This window comes from Bombina bombina, chromosome 11 (genome assembly GCF_027579735.1).
Source record: "Bombina bombina isolate aBomBom1 chromosome 11, aBomBom1.pri, whole genome shotgun sequence".
NCBI lineage: Eukaryota > Metazoa > Chordata > Amphibia > Anura > Bombinatoridae > Bombina > Bombina bombina.
Window position 1 is genome coordinate 48264656 of NC_069509.1, and position 22751 is coordinate 48287406.

General features: G+C 41.7%; 1 protein-coding gene across 2 annotated transcripts in view; it reads left to right on the top strand.

Moving 5' to 3' along the window:
- The window catches only part of RBBP6 (RB binding protein 6, ubiquitin ligase), a 180896-nt gene that overhangs the window by 91131 nt on the left and 67014 nt on the right, over nt 1-22751 (top strand). For both annotated transcript variants that reach the window (XM_053695298.1, XM_053695299.1), the window contains 5 exons: nt 6027-6071; nt 9425-9513; nt 9608-9704; nt 11123-11262; nt 11342-11514. In XM_053695298.1, coding sequence (XP_053551273.1) covers nt 6027-6071; nt 9425-9513; nt 9608-9704; nt 11123-11262; nt 11342-11514 — 544 coding nt within the window. The remainder of the gene's footprint in view (nt 1-6026; nt 6072-9424; nt 9514-9607; nt 9705-11122; nt 11263-11341; nt 11515-22751) is intronic.

Genomic DNA, 22751 nt, shown 5'->3' on the forward strand with positions numbered 1-22751 from the left:
CCGTTTGTATTCTTATTTGTTTGCACATGTTAATTACTGATTAAATTTTAGGCAGAGCCTTAAAACTTTATTTGTTGTATTTTAATTATCACACTTAATTCTAGTTTTTGACACATTTATCGATTTTAAGCATATTATGTTTATAATATTCCTACTATCTTATTTGTAGATTTTATTTTAAATTTAACGATTGTAGATATTGTTTCCTTAACCGGATTTAGTTTTAGCACTTTGCTACACTATACACTTATTCATAAATCAGCTCTGGGAATCACAGCTTATACTTTCTTCTCACTTGATTGTAGGTATAGCACTTTGTTTATACTATACACAGATACACTTATCACAGCTTGTGCTAGTTAATATATTGCACTAGAGGACATTTTCTCTCTACATTATTTCTGTATGTTCTTAGATACAAAGATATCCTATAGGCATATGTAATAATAGACATACACCTATACATGAATGCACTTTATGATTATTAATCAAATCAGATACACTCATTCCACAAGTGATTTTTTATACTTTACTAATATTTTTGGCACATAGGGGCCGCCACTTAGCACTTTATTATACAATCGTTTTTAGCGCTCCTGATTATTTTTAACTATTTTATGTTGATTTTCCACACCTCTGAAAGGGACCCATAGGTAATTCAGGAGTTTAGCAATTACACTCTGCGCTTACTAGTTCCTATTTCTCCAACATAGGTGTGTCCGGTCCACGGCGTCATCCTTACTTGTGGGATATTCTCTTCCCCAACAGGAAATGGCAAAGAGCCCAGCAAAGCTGGTCACATGATCCCTCCTAGGCTCCGCCTTCCCCAGTCATTCTCTTTGCCGTTGTACAGGCAACATCTCCACGGAGATGGCTTAGAGTTTTTTGGTGTTTAAATGTAGTTTTTATTCTTCAATCAAGAGTTTGTTATTTTAAAATAGTGCTGGTATGTACTATTTACTCTGAAACAGAAAAGAGATGAAGATTTCTGTTTGTAAGAGGAAAATGATTTTAGCAACCGTTACTAAAATCGATGGCTGTTTCCACACAGGACTGTTGAGAGGAATTAACTTCAGTTGGGGGAAACAGTGAGCAGACTTTTGCTGCTTGAGGTATGACACATTTCTAACAAGACTTGGTAATGCTGGAAGCTGTCATTTTCCCTATGGGATCCGGTAAGCCATTTTTATTAAATGAGAATAAAGGGCTTAACAAGGGCTTTAAAGACTGGTAGACATTTTTCTGGGCTAAAACGATCGATATATAAGCATTTTTAATACTTCATAGTTTTGAGGAGTTATTTTATTCTTGGGAATTATGTAAAATAACCGGCAGGCACTGTATTGGAAAAATCTTGGTCAGCGGATGCGTCTTCCAAGAACAAATTGCTTAACATACCTTTCAAGGGGAAAACGCTGTTTGGCCCTGACTTGAAAGAGATTATTTCTGATATCACTGGGGGTAAGGGCCACGCCCTTCCTCAGGATAGGTCTTTCAAGGCTAAAAATAAACCAAATTTTCGTCCCTTTCGCAGAAACGGACCAGCCCCAAGTGCTACATCCTCTAAGCAAGAGGGTAATACTTCTCAAGCCAAGCCAGCCTGGAGGCCAATGCAAGGCTGGAACAAAGGTAAGCAGGCCAAGAAACCTGCCACTGCTACCAAGACAGCATGAGATGTTGGCCCCCGATCCGGGACCGGATCTGGTGGGGGGCAGACTTTCTCTCTTCGCTCAGGCTTGGGCAAGAGATGTTCTGGATCCTTGGGCGCTAGAAATAGTCTCCCAAGGTTATCTTCTGGAATTCAAGGGGCTTCCCCCAAGGGGGAGGTTCCACAGGTCTCAATTGTCTTCAGACCACATAAAAAGACAGGCATTCTTACATTGTGTAGAAGACCTGTTAAAAATGGGAGTGATTCATCCTGTTCCATTAGGAGAACAAGGGATGGGATTCTACTCCAATCTGTTCATAGTTCCCAAAAAAGAGGGAACATTCAGACCAATCTTAGATCTCAAGATCCTAAACAAGTTTCTCAAGGTTCCATCGTTCAAAATGGAAACCATTCGGACAATTCTTCCTTCCATCCAGGAAGGTCAATTCATGACCACTGTGGATTTAAAGGATGCGTATCTACATATTCCTATCCACAAGGAACATCATCGGTTCCTAAGGTTTGCCTTTCTGGACAAGCATTACCAGTTTGTGGCACTTCCATTCGGATTAGCCACTGCTCCAAGAATTTTCACAAAGGTACTAGGGTCCCTTCTAGCGGTGCTACGACCAAGGGGCATTGCAGTAGTACCTTACTTGGACGACATACTGATTCAAGCGTCGTCCCTACCACAAGCAAAGGCTCATACGGACATTGTCCTGGCCTTTCTCAGATCTCACGGGTGGAAAGTGAACGTAGAAAAAAGTTCTCTATCTCCGTCAACAAGAGTTCCCTTCTTGGGAACAATAATAGACTCCTTAGAAATGAGGATTTTTCTGACAGAGGCCAGAAAATCAAAACTTCTAAGCTCTTGTCAAGTACTTCATTCTGTTCCTCTTCCTTCCATAGCGCAGTGCATGGAAGTAATAGGTTTGATGGTCGCGGCAATGGACATAGTTCCCTTTGCGCGAATTCATCTGAGACCATTACAACTGTGCATGCTCAGTCAGTGGAATGGGGATTATACAGACTTGTCTCCGACGATACAAGTAGATCAGAGGACCAGAGATTCACTCCGTTGGTGGCTGACCCTGGACAACCTGTCACAGGGGATGAGCTTCCGCAGACCAGAGTGGGTCATTGTCACGACCGACGCCAGTCTGGTGGGCTGGGGCGCGGTCTGGGAACTCCTGAAAGCTCAGGGTCTTTGGTCTCGGGAAGAATCTCTTCTCCCGATAAATATTCTGGAACTGAGAGCGATATTCAATGCTCTCAAGGCTTGGCCTCAGCTAGCAAAGGCCAAATTCATACGGTTTCAATCAGACAACATGACGACTGTTGCGTATATCAACCATCAAGGGGGAACAAGGAGTTCCCTGGCGATGGAAGAAGTGACCAAAATCATTCAATGGGCGGAGACTCACTCCTGCCACTTGTCTGCAATCCACATCCCAGGAGTGGAAAATTGGGAAGTGGATTTTCTGAGTCGTCAGACATTTCATCCGGGGAGTGGGAACTCCATCCGGAAATCTTTGCCCAAATTACTCAATTGTGGGGCATTCCAGACATGGATCTGATGGCCTCTCGTCAGAACTTCAAGGTTCCTTGCTACGGGTCCAGATCCAGGGATCCCAAGGCGGCTCTAGTAGATGCACTAGTAGCACCTTGGACCTTCAACCTAGCTTATGTATTCCCACCGTTTCCTCTCATCCCCAGGCTGGTAGCCAGGATCAATCAGGAGAGGGCATCAGTGATCTTGATAGCTCCTGCGTGGCCACGCAGGACTTGGTATGCAGACCTGGTGAATATGTCATCGGCTCCACCATGGAAGCTACCTTTGAGACAGGACCTTCTTGTTCAAGGTCCGTTCGAACATCCGAATCTGGCCTCACTCCAACTGACTGCTTGGAGATTGAACGCTTGATTTTATCAAAGCGAGGGTTCTCAGATTCTGTCATTGATACTCTTGTTCAGGCCAGAAAGCCTGTAACTAGAAAAATCTACCATAAAATATGGAAAAAATATATCTGTTGGTGTGAATCTAAAGGATTCCCATGGAACAAGATAAAAATTCCTAAGATTCTATCCTTTCTTCAAGAAGGTTTGGAGAAAGGATTATCTGCAAGTTCTTTGAAGGGACAGATTTCTGCTTTATCTGTTTTACTTCACAAAAAGCTGGCGGCTGTGCCAGATGTTCAAGCTTTTGTTCAGGCTCTGGTTAGAATCAAGCCTGTTTACAAACCTTTGACTCCTCCTTGGAGTCTCAATTTAGTTCTTTCAGTTCTTCAGGGGGTTCCGTTTGAACCCTTACATTCCGTAGATATTAAGTTATTATCTTGGAAAGTTTTGTTTTTGGTTGCAATTTCTTCTGCTAGAAGAGTTTCAGAGTTATCTGCTCTGCAGTGTTCTCCTCCTTATCTGGTGTTCCATGCAGATAAGGTGGTTTTGCGTACTAAACCTGGTTTTCTTCCGAAAGTTGTTTCTAACAAAAACATTAACCAGGAGATAGTCGTGCCTTCTTTGTGTCCGAATCCAGTTTCAAAGAAGGAACGTTTGTTGCACAATTTGGATGTAGTTCGTGCTCTAAAATTCTATTTAGATGCTACAAAGGATTTCAGACAAACATCTTCCTTGTTTGTTGTTTATTCTGGTAAAAGGAGAGGTCAAAAAGCAACTTCTACCTCTCTCTCTTTTTGGCTTAAAAGCATCATCAGATTGGCTTACGAGACTGCCGGACGGCAGCCTCCTGAAAGAATCACAGCTCATTCCACTAGGGCCGTGGCTTCCACATGGGCCTTCAAGAACGAGGCTTCTGTTGATCAGATATGTAAGGCAGCGACTTGGTCTTCACTGCACACTTTTACCAAATTTTACAAATTTGATACTTTTGCTTCTTCTGAGGCTATTTTTGGGAGAAAGGTTTTGCAAGCCGTGGTGCCTTCCATCTAGGTGACCTGATTTGCTCCCTCCCATCATCCGTGTCCTAAAGCTTTGGTATTGGTTCCCACAAGTAAGGATGACGCCGTGGACCGGACACACCTATGTTGGAGAAAACAGAATTTATGTTTACCTGATAAATTACTTTCTCCAACGGTGTGTCCGGTCCACGGCCCGCCCTGGTTTTTTTAATCAGGTCTGATAATTTATTTTCTTTAACTACAGTCACCACGGTATCATATGATTTCTCCTATGCAAATATTCCTCCTTTACGTCGGTCGAATGACTGGGGAAGGCGGAGCCTAGGAGGGATCATGTGACCAGCTTTGCTGGGCTCTTTGCCATTTCCTGTTGGAGAAGAGAAAATAACACAAGTAAGGATGATGCCGTGGACCGGACACACCGTTGGAGAAAGTAATTTATCAGGTAAACATAAATTCTGTTTTTAAACTATAAACAGATTATGAGCACTGTTAGATTTACCAGAAGATGTAGTGTAACGGCAAAAGAGGGGGTTGTCCAAATTTATTTTAAAGGGATAGTAAACACCAAAAATGTTGTTTAAAAAGATAGATAAACCCTTTATTTACCATTCCTCAGTTTTGCAGAACCAACACTTATAGAAATATACTTTTTACCTCTAATTACCTTGTATCTAAGCTTCTGCAGACTGCCTCCTTATCTCGGGTCTTTTGACAGACTTGCATTTCAGTCAGTTAGTGCTGACTCTTAACTAACTTCACGTGCATGAGCACAGTGTTATCTATATACAAAACACATGAACTAACGCCCTGTGAAAAACTGTCAAATGCAGAGGCGGCCTTCAAGGGCTTAGAAATTAGCATATGAACCTACCTAGGTTTAACTTTTAACTAAGAATAACAAGAGAACAAAGCAAATTTTATGATAAAAATAAATTGGAAAGTTGTTTAAAATTACATGCCCTATCTGAATCATGAAAGTTTAGTTTGGACTTTACTGTCCCTTTAACCATGTCTTTCAATTCCATTCTGTAGACTTTAATTTCACATTTTGCGTACTTTACATTCTTCTCATGCTTTTTTCTCATAACCCCTCTATTCTCTCTATAGAAGGTGTCATTTAATTGTAATTACAGACGTAATCACTTTCTTTTCCATGGAAACAATTCTTTATGATTGGTTGTCTCTCAAAAAATAGTATTGTAGTTTTGTTTTCTATATAAAGTAAATGTTATGTTCTGATCTACAAACAAAGTCTGATCATATTGATTGAAGATTTATTCATTTCAGGGTGTTTGATTTTTTTTGGCTTTTAAATAAAAGTTATTTATTTTTTATTTTTTTGTGGGCAATGAAAAAAGGTTAATGCCCTGTCTGTATTCATTGTTATAGGGATGTTTTCAGTTGTATTATATGTTACTATTTTAATTCTTCAATATGTTTCAATTTTCTATAAACAGATTGATGACGCTGCTTCATCTATTTCAATGGCCCAACTTGCTAAGGTATATATACACAATTTGTGTAACATTTGCTGCATTTCATAACTTAAGTACATCTATGGTATAAAACGTTGTTACATTTCTTAAAATGTGTATGTTAGTGTTAACCTGTAAAGAGTAGCGCACAATTTCAGGAAGTGGAAGGCGAACAGCGTGTGCGCACAGCCTCAAAACGACTGGTCGTCATCGAAGAAAAGATACCACATTGGCAATTACAGCTGTTTACTCCTAATCATCCTTTTTGTTTTTTTGTCTTTTTTTAAAGGCAACACACCATAACATTTACCAGTGAAGTATACGGACTGCTATAAAAAAAATTGCATCATGTCTATATATGGACACATCAATGTTCCAAGAACAGTGTGTTGCCTTGGGAAAATAAGGACCGTTCTTCGTTGTTGTTTTTTTTTCCCCCCCGACTCCTTGAATTACATTGAATCACCTGTAAAAGTATTGGAACAAGATTCTATAATGTTAAATGTCTGGAGTGTTACCATTCTGAAATGTTTCCATATTAATATTGTGATTTGCAGTTGATTGGCAGACGTATTGGTTAGCAATGGCATTTTTTAGTACATTATGTAAAGCAAAGGATCCTTGTTTAAATGTAATTTGATGTCATGTATTCATCTCGGTCTACTCATGGTTCCCTTTAACTGTAATTGTCTGCATATGATATGGGTTTTATCTGTTTATGTATAGTTTCTTTGACATGTAAAGACATTTATTGTAACTTTTCCGTGTGTAATAAAATATTTAAACCGTTTGCTTGTTTTGTGAATGAATGGTGATCTCCATCAACACAATAGATTTAAATGCCACTGCACCAAATTAGTCCATGTTTATACCTTCATTTCATTTTTATTTCAGTAATTATCTTTTTGCAGTAATCTTTCCATGGTAGTGGTGGGATACGTCTGTACGCAATGGTCATAGAGCATTCAGTTGGGTAGTTGGTTTTATTCATAGATCAAACTCCCAGTATAGTTTTTAGGGATACATTTTGAGATTCCTCTTTTTTTCGAAGACACTTTAATTTCATACTACAAGGTAAAAATGACATAGTATATTTCTGAAATTAAAGGGAAGCTGAACCCACATTTTTTTCTATCGTGATTCAGATAGAGCATGCAATTTTAAGCAACTTTCTAATTTACTCCTATTATCAAATTCTTTTCATTCTCTTGGTATCTTTATTTGAAATGCAAGAATGTAAGTTTAGATGCCAACTCATTTTTGGTGAACACACTGTTGTTCTTGCTGATTGGTGGGTAAATCCACCTACCAATAAACAAGTGTTTTCCATGGTTCTGAACCAAAAATATAGCTTAGATGCCTTCTTTTTCAAATAAAGGAAGCAAGAGAACGAAGAAAAATTGATAATAGGAGTAAATTAGAAAGTTGTTTAAAATTGCATGCTCTATCTGAATCACGAAAGAAAAAATTTGGGTTCAGTGTCCATTTAAGCACAGCTTTAAAAAAAAAAAAGTCTGTGCAAATAAGCATTTCATAAAAATGTTGTACTATCTGTTAGCAAATGGTATTATGTAAGGCTAATCCAGGTGTGTATAGCATTTAAAAAGTCCCTTAAAGGGACATGAAACCCAATTTTTTTTCTTTTATGATTCAGATACAGAATACTATTTTAAACAACTTTCCAATTTACTTCTATTTAATTACTTAATTCTCTTGGTATCCTTTGTTGAAGAAACAGCAATGCACACGGGTGAGCCAATAACGTGAGGCATATATGTGCAGCTGCTAATCAGCCGCTTCTGACCCTACCTAGGTATACTTTTTGACAAAGGATTCCAAAAGAATAAAAACTTTGATAACAGAAGTAAATTGGAATGTTGTTTAAAATTGCATGCTCTGTGACTCATAAAAGATTTAATGGTTTTATGTCCCTTTAAACGTCTTAGTTTTGAGTAGAAACTGGATTGTCCCCACTCATATCAGTGGCCGAATCAAACTCCAACCTGCAAATCAGCTGGTTTAGGCAAATTGCAGCATTTTGAAACCCTGGGTTACAGATTTTGCTTTTTGGCTTTTTCAGGGATTGTGGGACAAAGTAAAATTTCAACATAAGGCAAGAGCTGTTTAAAGGGACAGTCAACTCCAAAAATGTTATTGTTTAAAAAGATAGACAATCCCTTTTATTGCCCATTCCCCAGTTTTGCATAACACTGTTATATTAATACACTTTTTACCTCTGTGATTACCTTGTATCTAAGCAGCTTTTAACAGCCCCCTGATCACATGGCTATTTATTGACTTGCATTTTAGCCAATGAGTGCAGTGTCAGCCACAACTCCTGGGAGAGAGCACAATGTTATCTATATGTCCCACATGAACTAGCCTTGCCTTGCTGTGAAAAGCAAATAAAAAAGCATATGATAAGAGGCTGTCTGTAGTGGCTTAGAATCCAACAGAAATGTTGAGGTTTAAATGTTAAAGTATATTAATATAACAATGTTGGTTGTGCAAAGCTGGGGAATGGGTAGTAAATCTTTATCTATCTATTCAACAATAACAATTTTGGTGTTGACTGTCCCTTTAATCTCCATTTTAAGATTTATTTTTTTGCTATAAATTTACCGGTTAGTGACAAATATAATTTCCTGAAATAGTTCCTTTAGCAATCACAGTGTAGAAGGCACGCATTTTTACTTGCTGCTGAAAAAGCTCAATTTTCTCAGGTAAATTACATGACAGGCAGGCGAAATAAAGTTTGTGTAAAAAAAAAAAAAAATAGTATGCTTTATGTGAATTTGATTGGCTAATGACCTTTTAAACTAGTGTTTCTGCAGAAAAACAATCTATAAACAAGATAACACTTTGTATAGATGAATTGTTTTCAACCATTGTGTGTGCCAAAGGCAAATTGGAGATTTGAATGTGGAATTAAAACATCTTCTTTTCTATTGTTTTAATTAAACTAAATTAGCTACACTTCACATCTCTTATAAATGGTTGTGCTATTAAAGTTTTTCACGTTGGAGTGACTTGTTAACATCACTGGTCTTAAGAAAAATGGCTATAAACATGGGCTAAGAAATGCTTTGTTTAATCTTTTTAATTCATTATTGCTTTTTTAGCCTTTGTATTGAGGAGATTAAACAGTGGCTAACTTACTGTCATGAGACATAAACAAATCATGGATTGATGGAACAAAATCCTGACTCACCCACTTACATCGTTTCATCCAGGACATTGCTATGGCACAGCAATAATTTGGGGGCATGCTGCTCTTTACAGGATTGAATGTGTGAGCATGTGGCTGTGTTTGGGGGTTGTATGTGTTTCCTTTTTACAGGCTACTAATTTGTCTCCCTAAACAATTACCTGTTAAACAGACTGCCAATCTAGCTGAAGCAAATGCATCTGAAGAGGATAAAATCAAAGCAATGATGACTCAATCTGGCCATGAATATGACCCTATCAAGTAAGTGTCTATGACTCACAATATCACCCTGGAACACGTTATTTTTATTTATAGTATATGAAATAAACCTATATTCCCTTTTAACATTTCTCAGCTATATGAAAAAACCTCTGGGCCCTCCGCCACCAACCTACACCTGTTTTCGATGTTTGAAACCTGGACATTACATTAAGAACTGCCCTACTAATGGGGTGAGTACTGCGTGTGGGGCACCCCCTATAAGCCCAACTTCACACTCTAGGCCAGCGGCCTTTCCTCTTAAAACAACTGCACAATGCTTGCCCCGTCCTGGTAGTGAATCTTCATGACCGTAGTCAATAGCGCAACTTAATACTCTAGGGCTGGGGTGGCAAAGCTATGGCAAAAGTGCTCAGGGTAGCACGCCCAACAGATTTATTGGCACTCCCATCTGGCCTACCGCCATACTGCTTAGTTTAATTGGCTGCAATAGTAATTATTTCTCTTGTGAATTCATGCTATATATCGGCAAATACACTTTAATAGTTGTGTGTGTGTGTGTGTGTATGTACATATATATATATATATATATATATATATATATATATACATATACACACACACACACAACAATAACATTTAATATTTTTTAATGTAGCTTTATAAAAATAAAAAACCTTAGCTGGTGCTATCTTCTCTTGCAGTACTTACTAACTGTAAGCACCTAATGTGACCAGTGTGTCTAGACAGCCTTTGTCTTCTGTTGCTGAACTTTAAAGAACAGCTGTATAGCTATGAGTGTTCGTTTCTTTTAGAGTAATGTCTTACAGAAACTGGTGTCATCTCAGCAGAGCGCAAATAACTGGCCTAAAAGATGTCACAGTTTATAAGTTAGCTGATAAATAGGGAGTTGTGTCAAAGCTTTTTGTTTGTGGACAAATAAGGAATAGGATAAAGAGATAAATGAATAAGAATATTAGGTCGATTAGAATATAGGTTCGGAAGAACATAGTGAGCCGTTAAAACAGTGTTTCGTCTTCCCAACTGAGATTAAAGGGACACTGAACCCAATTTTTTTCTTTCATGATTCAGATAGAGCATGCAATTTTAAGCAACTTTCTAATTTACTCCTATTTTTCTTCATTCTCTTGCTATCTTTATTTGAGCAAGAATGTAAGTTTAGAAGCCGGCCCATTTTTAGTTCACAACCTGGGTTGTCCTTGCTGATTGGACAGCACCAATAAACAAGTGCTGCCCTGGGTCTGAACCAAACATTTGCTGGCTCCTTAGCTTAGATGCCTTCTTTTTCAAATAATGGTAGCAAGATAACGAAGAAATTAATAGGAGTAAATTAGAAAGTTGCTTAAAATTGCATGCTCTTTCTAAATCATGAAAGAAAAACATCGGGTTTAGTGTCCCTTTAAGGAAATGACTGGCTGGGCATAACTTTAACATATTTAATTCTGTGTTTTTGCTCCTTTCATGATAATCTTCCATAGTCCTAGCTTAGACTTTCTGAACGATTGTTGAACTGTCTTGCTCCTTAGTAGGTGCATGGTTTAGACCAGTATCACATTTTGTTTGTCAGTTGTTTATAATTACTTTCCAAAATCCTGAACATTCAAACGTAACAATTTAATTCATTTTGCAGGACAAAAGCTTTGAATCTGTTCCCAGGATAAAGAAAAGCACTGGTATCCCTCGTAGCTTTATGGTAGAGGTTGAAGATCCGAGTATGAAAGGAGCAATGCTTACAAACACTGGAAAATATGCCATACCAACTATTGATGCGTAAGTAGCTTGTATAATTGAGCCAATCATGCCACACTAGTCAAACATCTTAACCAATGATCTTTCTATCCTATTGTAGAGTGGCCTATGCCATGGGGAAAAAGGAGAAGCCACCTTTTCTTCCTAAAGATCAGTCATCGTCTTCTGAAGATGAAGACCCTATTCCTGATGAGCTTCTATGTCTTATTTGCAAAGATATGATGAGCGATGCAGTGGTTATACCCTGCTGCGGAAATAGTTACTGTGACGAATGTAAGTTGTACAGAGTGGGAAAGTTCTTGTTTAAAATAGCCTTTGTCTACAAACGGTTAAATCAAACTGACTTTTTTATATATATATTTCAGGCAAAAGCATTTGTCCTCATTCCTTTTGCCCTATTAAAAGAAAAATTCCAGAAAATATATTAAAATAAAAAGGAGACCATGACAGAACCTATTACGTTATTATCATAGTTTTTCGTCCCAAGGGAGATTGGAAAAATATCCATCCACATACTTGTCTGTTGCCTCCCATGTGAATGACAGTTTGGTCTAAGGTCATGTTTTAGGCCATGCTGGAAGTCCCTTTATTTGTCTGAAGCGTTCACCGCACTGAGCACCTCAGGCAGCCCACGGTAGAATGCTATTTTCATCTAAAGGGGAGGAGAGTCCACGGCTTCATTCATTACTGTTGGGGAATTAAGAACCTGGCCACTAGGAGGAGGTAAAGACACCCCAGCCAAAGGCTTAAATACCTCCCCCACTTCCCTCACCCCCCAGTCATTCTTTGCCTTTCGTCACTGGAGGATGGCAGAGAAGTGCTGAGGATTCGGAGTAGTCTCTTATGGAGGGTAGTACTCTTCGCAGTGGGACTGGAGTTTTATGTAGTTCTGTCAGCCTCTCAGTGAGAGCCTGGGCGAAAGTTAGAGTCTGGAGATGCAGGGAGAGTCTTTCTGCGAAACCATCCCGACTCATATTAACCGCTCCAAAAGCAATCAGCGTTGACCAGTTTCGCTGCCTGCTTTCTGCACTCAAGTCCATGTCAGGAGCGAGGCCACTAACCTGTCACACTTAAAGGGCCATGTTCCTGTTCCACCGCGTAGATTCTGGTAAGATGGTTTCATTTTTTTATTCATAATGATAACACCTTTTATCTTTAAAGAATTGAGGGTTCATTTTCCTGGAAAGGGGATTATTGAACAGGGGGGGTTATACGTATTGTTTGTGTCATTGCTGTGTTATGTGCGAGATGAGGCTCTGGCAATGTGTGGAATTTTCAGGTTACTGGCAGGAGTATTGGGCGGTCCTTTTTGGTGCGTTTTCTCCTTAGTGCAGGGGCGGTCCTGCCAGGCATTCCATGTGACCGGGTGTACCTATCTCTCTCCCTCTGTTGATCAGCGGCGCAGGAGACAAAACTGAGTGCCCCCGGCCATTTTAGGTATAAAGTTAAGCTAGTCCGTTATAAAAGCGCAAGCTATGGAGGACTCTGACGCATTAGAGGGTTCTCTCTCTTTAAGTCTCATTCCTGTGTTTATTGTGAGGAGGTTCTGGTAGATCTGCTCAACTATGTTCCACATGCCTTGATAAAGTTAAGACATCTAAATGTAAACGGATGTCTAGTACTACTGAGCTGTCCACCTCTGAGGGTTCCTCGTCCCATGAGGTGCGTTTTCTGCATTCATCTCCAATTGCACATGGAGCGTCCTGGGGTCCAATCACTTCTTCGGGAGAGATTCGTTGGCAGTCAGACTTTGCGGACCAACTGGAATCAGCGGTTTCTAAAGTGATCCATGCCTTTCCATGTTCTGCTAAGTGCAAGCGTAGGGTGTACCATGGCTGCCCGACCCAGGGGTTGTCTACGCCGATGGAAATCCCAGAGACATTATACGATGACAAGGCCTACTCCGACTCTTCGGAGGAGGCCCCTTCTGGGTCGGAGACCGTGTCGTCTAAACCTCCGGCTTCGGAGGAGCCTGATTTTAGGTTTAGGATGGAGAATTTGCGCTTTTTGCTGAAGCAGGTGCTTGCTACTCTGGAGGTTCTGGAGCCTAAGATTCCGGAGGAACCTTCAATTCCTAAGCTAGATAAGGTATACGAGGACAGGGTAGTACCTCAGACTTTGCTGTTAAGATGGCTAATATTATTAAGAATGAATGGGAGCGATTAGGTTATTCCTTTTCCCCTTCCTTTAAGAAACTGTTCCCCGTTCCGGACTCTCAGCTTGAGCTGTGGGGTACCGTCCCTAAGGTGGATGGTGCTATCTCTACCCTTGCGAAGCGGACAACTATTCCCCTCGAGGATAGTTCGTCGTTTAAAGAACCCATGGATAAAAAGCTGGAAAACATGTTAAGAAAGATGTTTCAGCACACAAGGTTTGTTTTTCAGCCTGCAGCGGCCGTTGCAGTGGTTGCTGGAGCTGCAACATATTGGTGTGAATCCCTGTGTGAAATGGTCAAAGGGGAGACTTCTATCGACAAGATACAGGATAAGATTAAGGCGCTGAAGATCGCCAATTCTTTCATCTGTGAAGCCAATATGCAAAGTATTCGCCTGAACGCTAAGGTGTCAGGTTTTTCCGTTTTAGCTCACAGGGCTCTGTGGCTAAAGTCTTGGTCTGCAGACATGACCTCTAAGTCGAGGATGTTGTCCCTGCCTTTTCAAGGAAAGATTATGTTTGGTCCAGTATTGGATTTGATCATATCCACGGTTACGGGAGGCAAGGGAGCTTTCCTAACGCAGGATAAGAAGGCTTAAGCCTAAGGGATCTACTTTTCGTCCCTTTCATGCGGACAAGGCGCAGCGCCAGCAGCCCGCCGTGAAAGCGGACCAGTCCAAGGGAACTTGGAAGCCGGCTCAATCTTGGAACAAGTCTAAGCAGAGCAAGAAGCCCGCCTAGACGAAATCGGCATGAAGGGGCAACCCCCGACCGGTCTCTGGACCAAGAAGGGGGCAGATTATCTCTCTTCTCAGAAGCCTGGTTGCAGGACGTTCAGGACCCTTGGGTTCTGGAAGTGGTCACCCAGGGTTACAGGATAGGGTTCAAATCCCATCCGCCCAGGGGCAGATTCCTCCTGTCAAACCTGTCTTCAAGACAAGAAAAGAGAGAGGCCTTTCTAGAGAGTGTGAGAGATCTCGCCTCTCTAGGCGTGATTGTACCAGTACCCCATGCAGAATGGGGTCTAGGGTACTATTCCAGTCTTTTTGTGGTTCCAAAGGAGGAGGGCACGTTCCACCCGATTCTGGACCTAAAGTGTTTAAACAAGTTTCTGAGTGTTCTATCGTTCAAAATGGAAATGATCAGATCTATCCTGCCCCTAGTTCAAGAGGGACAGTTCAAGACGACTAAAGACTTGAAGGACGCTTACCTTCATGTGCCAATTCACAGGGACCACTTCAAGTTCCTAAGATTTTCTGGACCAACACTTCCAGTTTGTGGCCCTTCCTTTTGGTCTGGCGACGACCCCGAGAGTCTTCACGAAAGTTCTGGGGACGCTGCTTGCAGTGGTCAGATCCAGAGGCATTGGACGACATCCTAGTCGAGTCACTGTCGCTCAGTCTCGCAGAGGATCATTCAAGGGCTCTTCTTCTTTTGCTCCAATCTTATGGTTGGAAGATCAACTCAGGAAAGAGTTCCCTGGTTCCCAGCAACAGGGTGGAGTTCCTGGGCACAATAATAGACTCTATGTCCATGAAAATATTTCTCACAGACCATCAACGCAGGTAGATTGCGTCCACCTGTCTTTCCCTTCATTCCTCCTCAAGCCCCTCAGTGGCTCAGTGTCTCAGTGTATGGAGGTGATCGGGCTCATGGTTTCAAGCATAGACGTCATCCCATTCACCAGGTTCCTTCTCAGACCTCTTCAATTGTGCATGTTGAGACAGTGGAACGGCGATCATTCAGCTCTATCACTGCAGATATCCATGGATGCTCGGACTCAGATCTTCCCCTCTTGGTGGATCCGTCCAGAGCAACTGTCCATGGGGACATCCTTCTTGAGACCGTCCTGGGAGATTGTGACCACGGACGCCAGTCTGGCATGATGGGGGGCTGTTTGGGGTGCCAGCATGGCACAAGGTAAGTGGCCCGGGAGGAGTCTCTCCTTCCGATAAATATTCTGGAACTCCGAGCAATCTACAATGCTCTGAAGGCATGGCCTTCTCTGGGGTCATTCAGCTTCATCAGATTCCAGACTGACAACATTACCTCGGTGGCTTACATCAACCATCAGGGGGGTACGAGGAGCTCCCTAGCAATGAGGGAGGTGTGTCGGATCTTGGAGTGTGCGGAGTCCCACAGCTGCTCGCTCTCAGCGATTCACATTCCAGGTGTGGACAACTGGGAAGCGGACTTTCTCAGCAGACTATCCTTCCATCCGAGGGAATGGTCTCTTAACCCCAAGGTGTTTGCAGAGATTTGTCTCAGATGGGAAACGCCGGAGATATATCTCATGGCGTCCAGACTCCTATGCTGATACGGGTCGAGGTCCAGGGATCCCCAGGCAGAGCTGATTGATGCCTTAGCGGTACCTTGGGAGTTCAGCCTAGCTTACATTTTTCCATTGTTACAACTTCTACCTTGTGTAGTGGCACGCATCAAACAGCAGTGAGCTTCGGCCATTCTGATTGCTCCATTGTGGCCGCGGAGGACGTGGTTTGCGGATCTGGTGGGGATATCATCCTCTCCGCTGTGGAGGTTACCCTGTCGCAGGGATCTGCGGGAACAGAGCCCTTTTCAACATCGGAATCTAGATTCTCTGAGGCTGACTGTGTGGAGATTGAAGTCTAGTCTTGGCCAAGAGAGGCTTTTCTCAAAGTGTGATTGATACTCTAATTCAGGCAAGGAAGCCAGTCACTCGTCGCATCTACCATAAGGTGTGGAGGACCTACTTGTCCTGGCATGAGAAGCATGGATATCCTTGGCACAAGGTGAAGGTATCCAGGATTCTGTCCTTTCTCCAAGACAGTTTGGAGAAGGGTCTTGCCGGCAGTTCCTTAAAGGGACAAATTTTTCGGCATTATCAGTCTTGTTGCATAGGAGGCTCGCTGAGCTCCCTTACATTCAATCTTTTGTTATGGCTCTGTCTAGAATTAGGTCTGTCTTTAGACAGTCTGCTCCTCCATGGAGCTTAAACTCGGTCCTTAGGGTATTGCAGAAGGTTCCGTTTGAGCCTATGCATTCCGTTGACATTAAGATTCTGTCCTGGAAGGTTCTCTTCCTGTTGGCTATTGCATCGGCACGCAGAGTATCTGAACTGGCTGCCTTGCAATGTGAGCATCCTTATCTGGTTTTTCATACGGATAAGGCTGTACTTCGCACTGGTTTGGGGTTTCTTCCCAAGGTGTCTAACCGTAACATCAATAAGGAAATAGTTGTTCCTTCTTTGTGTCCTAACCCTTATTCTTCTAAGGAGAGGTTACTTCATAACCTGGATGTGGTTCGTGCCTTAAAGTTCTATCTTCAGGCTACGAAGGATTTCAGACAGTCTACATCTTGCTACCTGGTCCTCCTTACACACTTTTACAAAGTTTTTACAAGTTTTACGTTTTTGCTTCTGCGGAAGCTGTTTTTGTGGGAGAGGTTTTGCAGGCTGTGGTGCCCTCAGATTAGGGTCCACCTTCTACCCTCCCGGTTTCATCAGTGTCCTCTAGAGCTTGGGTATATGTTCCCAACAGTAATGAATGAAGCCGTGGACTCTCCTCCCCTTTAGATGGAAAATATAAATTATGCTTACCTGATAATTTCATTTCCATCGAGGGGAGGAGAGTCCACGGCTCCTGCCCATAGCTCTGATAGGCGGAACTAAATTTAATTTATCTTCTGGCACCATTTATACCCTGATATTTCTCCTACTGTTCCTTGTTCCCTCGGCAGAATGACTAGGGGATGAGGGAAGTGGGGGAGGTATTTAAGCTTTTGGCTGGGGTGTCTTTTCCTCCTCCGGGTGGCCAGGTTCGTAATTCCCAACAGTAATGAATGAAGCTGTGGACTCTCCTCCCCTCGATGGAAATTAAATTATCAGGTAAGCATAATTTATGTTTCTTTCATGTAATTAGCAAGAGTCCATGAGCTAGTGACGTATGGGATATACATTCCTACCAGGAGGGGCAAAGTTTCCCAAACCTCAAAATGCCTATAAATACACCCCTCACCACACCCACAAATCAGTTTTACAAACTTTGCCTCCTGTGGAGGTGGTGAAGTAAGTTTGTGCTAGATTCTACGTTGATATGCGCTCTGCAGCAGGTTGGAGCCCGGTTTTCCTCTCAGCGTGCAGTGAATGTCAGAGGGATGTGAAGAGAGTATTGCCTATTTGAATTCAATGATCTCCTTCTACGGGGTCTATTTCATAGGTTCTCTGTTATCGGTCGTAGAGATTCATCTCTTACCTCCCTTTTCAGATCGACGATATACTCTTATATATACCATTACCTCTACTGATTCTCGTTTCAGTACTGGTTTGGCTTTCTACTACATGTAGATGAGTGTCCTGGGGTAAGTAAGTCTTATTTTTGTGACACTCTAACCTATGGTTGGGCACTTTTATATAAAGTTCTAAATATTTGTGTTTAAACATTTATTTGCCTTGATTCAGGATGTTCAATATTCCTTATTTCAGACAATCAGTTTCATTATTTGGGATAATGCATTTGAATAATCAATTTTTTTCTTACCTTAAAATTTGACTTTTTTCCCTGTGGGCTGTTAGGCTGGCGGGGGCTGAAAATGCTTCATTTCTCCAACATTGGTGTGTCCGGTCCACGGCGTCATCCTTACTTGTGGGATATTCTCTTCCCCAACAGGAAATGGCAAAGAGTCCCAGCAAAGCTGGTCACATGATCCCTCCTAGGCTCCGCCCACCCCAGTCATTCTCTTTGCCGTTGCACAGGCAACATCTCCACGGAGATGGTTAAGAGTTTTTTGGTGTTTAAATGTAGTTTTTATTCTTCTATCAAGTGTTTGTTATTTTAAAATAGTGCTGGTATGTACTATTTACTCTGAAACAGAAAAGGATGAAGATTTCTGTTTGTAAGAGGAAGATGATTTTAGCAGACAATAACTAAAATCGGTTGCTGTTTCCACATAGGACTGTTGAGATGAAGTAACTTCAGTTGGGGGAAACAGTTAGCAGACTTTTCTGCTTAAGGTATGACTAGCCATATTTCTAACAAGACTGTGTAATGCTGGAAGGCTGTCATTTCCCCTCATGGGGACCGGTAAGCCATTTTCTTAGTCAAAAACAAACAGAATAAAGGGCTTATTATGGGCTAAAATACTGGTAGACATTTTTATGGGCTAAATCGATTGCTTTATTTGTGCATATTATTCAGATTTAGGCTAATAATTGGCATTTATAATCTTGGGGAACGTTTATAAAACGGCAGGCACTGTATTGGACACCTTTTTCAGTCAGGGGGCCTTTCTAGTCATAGACTGAGCCTCATTTTCGCGCCATTAATGCGCAGTTGTTTTCTCCTGTTAAGTGTGGTCAGTCCACGGGTCATCATTACTTCTGGGATATTATCTCCTCCCCTACAGGAAGTGCAAGAGGATTCACCCAGCAGAGCTGCTATATAGCTCCTCCCCCCTACGTCACCTCCAGTCATTCTCTTGCACCCAACGAATAGATAGGATGTGTGAGAGGACTGTGGTGATTTAATTAGTTTATTACCTTCAATCAAAAGTTTGTTATTTTATAATAGCACCGGAGTGTGTTATTCATTCTCTGGTAGAATTTGAAGAAGAATCTACCTGAGTTTTTTTCTATGATTTTAGCCGGAGTAGTTAAGATCATATTGCTGTTTCTCGGCCATCTGAGGAGAGGTAAACTTCAGATCAGGGGACAGCGGGCAGATTAATCTGCAAAGAGGTATGTAGCAGTTTGTTATTTTCTGACATGGAATTGATGAGAAAATCCTGCCATACCGTTATAATGTAAACTCAGCCTTAAATGCAGTAGATGTAGCTGGTATCAGGCTGTCATGTATGTATATTTTACACTTCAGTATTCTGGGGAATGGTACTTCACTGGATTTATACTGTATGCATAGACTTAACCTAATTTGCAGGGACTTGCAATAGGTTTTAAATAACAATTAATTTATTGAGGTTAAACGTTTTTTTGCTGGCATGTAAAAATGTTTATTTCTCTGAGGTACTGGGTGAAAAAATGTTTTGGGCACTATTTTTTCCACTTGGCAATAGTTTTGTTTAAATTAAAGCAGTTCACTGATCTCTCTCACTGTTATGTGTGAGGGGGAGGGGCCATTTTTGGCGCTTTTACTACGCATCAAAAAACTCAGTCAGAGGTTCATTTTCTTCCTGCATGATCCGGTTCATCTCTACAGAACTCAGGGATCTCCAAAGCCTTTTTTGAGGGAGGTAATCATCACAGCAGAGCTGTGAAGAGTGTAGTTGACTGTGATAAAAAACGTTTATTTGTGTATTTTTTCTGCTGCCAGGGTTAGTTATCCTTTGCTAATGGGAACAATCCTTTGCTAAAATTGTATATTTCTTACAAAGATTTGATGCTATAACTTAATTATTTTCAACTGTCATAATTTTTTCTGTGCTTCTTATAGGCACAGTTCGTTTTCATATTATTGTAAATTACTTGAAAAAGCATTTCCAAGTTGCTAGTTAATTGCTAGTGTGTTAAACATGTCTGATTCAGAGGAAGATACATGTGCTATATGTGCTAATGCCAAAGTGGAGCCCAATAGAAATTTATGTACTAACTGTATTGATGCTACTTTAAATAAAAGTCAATCTGTACAAATTGAACATATTTCACCAGACAACGAGGGGAGAGTTATGCCGACTAACTCGCCTCACGTGTCAGTACCTGCATCTCCCGCTCGGGAGGTGCGTGATATTGTAGCGCCGAGTACATCGGGGCGGCCATTTCAAATCACATTACAGGATATGGCTACTGTTATGACTGAAGTTTTGGCTAAATTACCAGAACTTAGAGGCAAGCGTGATCACTCTGGGGTGAGAACAGAGTGCGCTGATAATATTAGGGCCATGTCAGACACTGCGTCACAGGCGGCAGAACATGAGGACGGAGAACTTCATTCTGTGGGTGACGGTTCTGATCCAAACAGACTGGATTCAGATATTTCACATTTTAAATTTAAGCTGGAAAACCTCCGTGTATTACTAGGGGAGGTGTTAGCGGCTCTGAATGATTGTAACACAGTTGCAATACCAGAGAAAATGTGTAGGTTGGATAAATATTTTGCGGTACCGGCGTGTACTGATGTTTTTCCTATACCTAAGAGACTGAAATTGTTACTAAGGAGTGGGATAGGCCCGGTGTGCCGTTCTCACCTCCTCCGATATTTAGAAAAATGTTTCCAATAGACGCCACCACACGGGACTTATGGCAAACGGTCCCTAAGGTGGAGGGAGCAGTTTCTACTTTAGCTAAGCGTACCACTATCCCGGTGGAGGATAGCTGTGCCTTTTCAGATCCAGAACTTAGAGGCAAGCGTGATCACTCTGGGGTGAGAACAGAGTGCGCTGATAATATTAGGGCCATGTCAGACACTGCGTCACAGGCGGCAGAACATGAGGACGGAGAACTTCATTCTGTGGGTGACGGTTCTGATCCAAACAGACTGGATTCAGATATTTCACATTTTAAATTTAAGCTGGAAAACCTCCGTGTATTACTAGGGGAGGTGTTAGCGGCTCTGAATGATTGTAACACAGTTGCAATACCAGAGAAAATGTGTAGGTTGGATAAATATTTTGCGGTACCGGCGTGTACTGATGTTTTTCCTATACCTAAGAGACTGAAATTGTTACTAAGGAGTGGGATAGGCCCGGTGTGCCGTTCTCACCTCCTCCGATATTTAGAAAAATGTTTCCAATAGACGCCACCACACGGGACTTATGGCAAACGGTCCCTAAGGTGGAGGGAGCAGTTTCTACTTTAGCTAAGCGTACCACTATCCCGGTGGAGGATAGCTGTGCCTTTTCAGATCCAATGGATAAAAAATTAGAGGGTTACCTTAAGAAAATGTTTGTTCAACAAGGTTTTATATTGCAACCTCTTGCATGTATTGCGCCTGTCACGGCTGCAGCAGCATTTTGGTTTGAGTCTCTGGAAGAGACACTTGAATCATCTACACTAGATGAGATTACACTCAAACTTAGAACCCTTAAGTTAGCTAACTCATTTATTTCAGATGCCGTAGTACATTTAACTAAACTTACGGCTAAGAATTCCGGATTTGCCATTCAGGCACGCAGAGCGCTGTGGCTAAAATCCTGGTCAGCTGATGTTACTTCTAAATCTAAATTGCTTAATATACCTTTCAAAGGGCAGACCTTATTCGGGCCCGGTTTGAAGGAGATTATCTCTGACATTACAGGAGGTAAAGGCCATGCCCTGCCTCAGGACAAAGCCAAACCTAGGGCTAGACAGTCTAATTTTCGTTCCTTTCGTAATTTTAAAGCAGGAACAGCATCAACTTCCTCTGCACCAAAACAGGAAGGAGCTGTTGCTCGCTACAGACAAGGCTGGAAACCTAACCAGTCCTGGAACAAGGGCAAGCAGGCCAGGAAACCTGCTGCTGCCCCTAAGACAGCATGAATCGAGGGCCCCCGATCCGGGACCGGATCTAGTAGGGGGCAGACTTTCTCTCTTCGCCCAGGCTTGGGCAAGAGATGTTCAGGATCCCTGGGCGTTAGAGATCATATCTCAGGGATACCTTCTGGACTTCAAATCCTCTCCCCCAAGAGGGAGATTTCATCTGTCAAGGTTGTCAACAAACCAAATAAAGAAAGAAGCGTTCCTACGCTGCGTACAAGATCTTTTATTAATGGGAGTGATCCATCCAGTTCCGCGGTCGGAACAAGGACAAGGGTTTTACTCAAATCTGTTTGTAGTTCCCAAAAAAGAGGGAACTTTCAGGCCAATCCTGGATTTAAAGATCCTAAACAAATTCCTAAGAGTTCCATCGTTCAAGATGGAAACGATTCGAACAATTTTGCCCATGATCCAAGAAGGTCAGTACATGAACACAGTGGATTTAAAGGATGCTTACCTTCACATACCGATTCACAGAAATCATTACCGGTATCTAAGGTTTGCCTTTCTAGACAGGCATTACCAGTTTGTAGCTCTTCCATTCGGATTGGCTACAGCTCCAAGAATCTTCACAAAGGTTCTGGGTACTCTTCTGGCGGTACTAAGACCGCGAGGAATTTCGGTAGCTCCGTACCTAGACGACATTCTGATACAAGCTTCAAGCTTTCAAACTGCCAAGTCTCATACAGAGTTAGTACTGGCATTTCTAAGGTCGCATGGATGGAAGGTGAACGAAAAGAAGAGTTCTCTCTTTCCACTCACAAGAGTTCCCTTCTTGGGGACTCTGATAGATTCTGTAGAAATGAAGATTTACCTGACAGAAGACAGGTTAACAAAGCTTCAAAATGCATGCCGGGTCCTTCATTCCATTCAACACCCGTCAGTAGCTCAATGCATGGAGGTGATCGGCTTA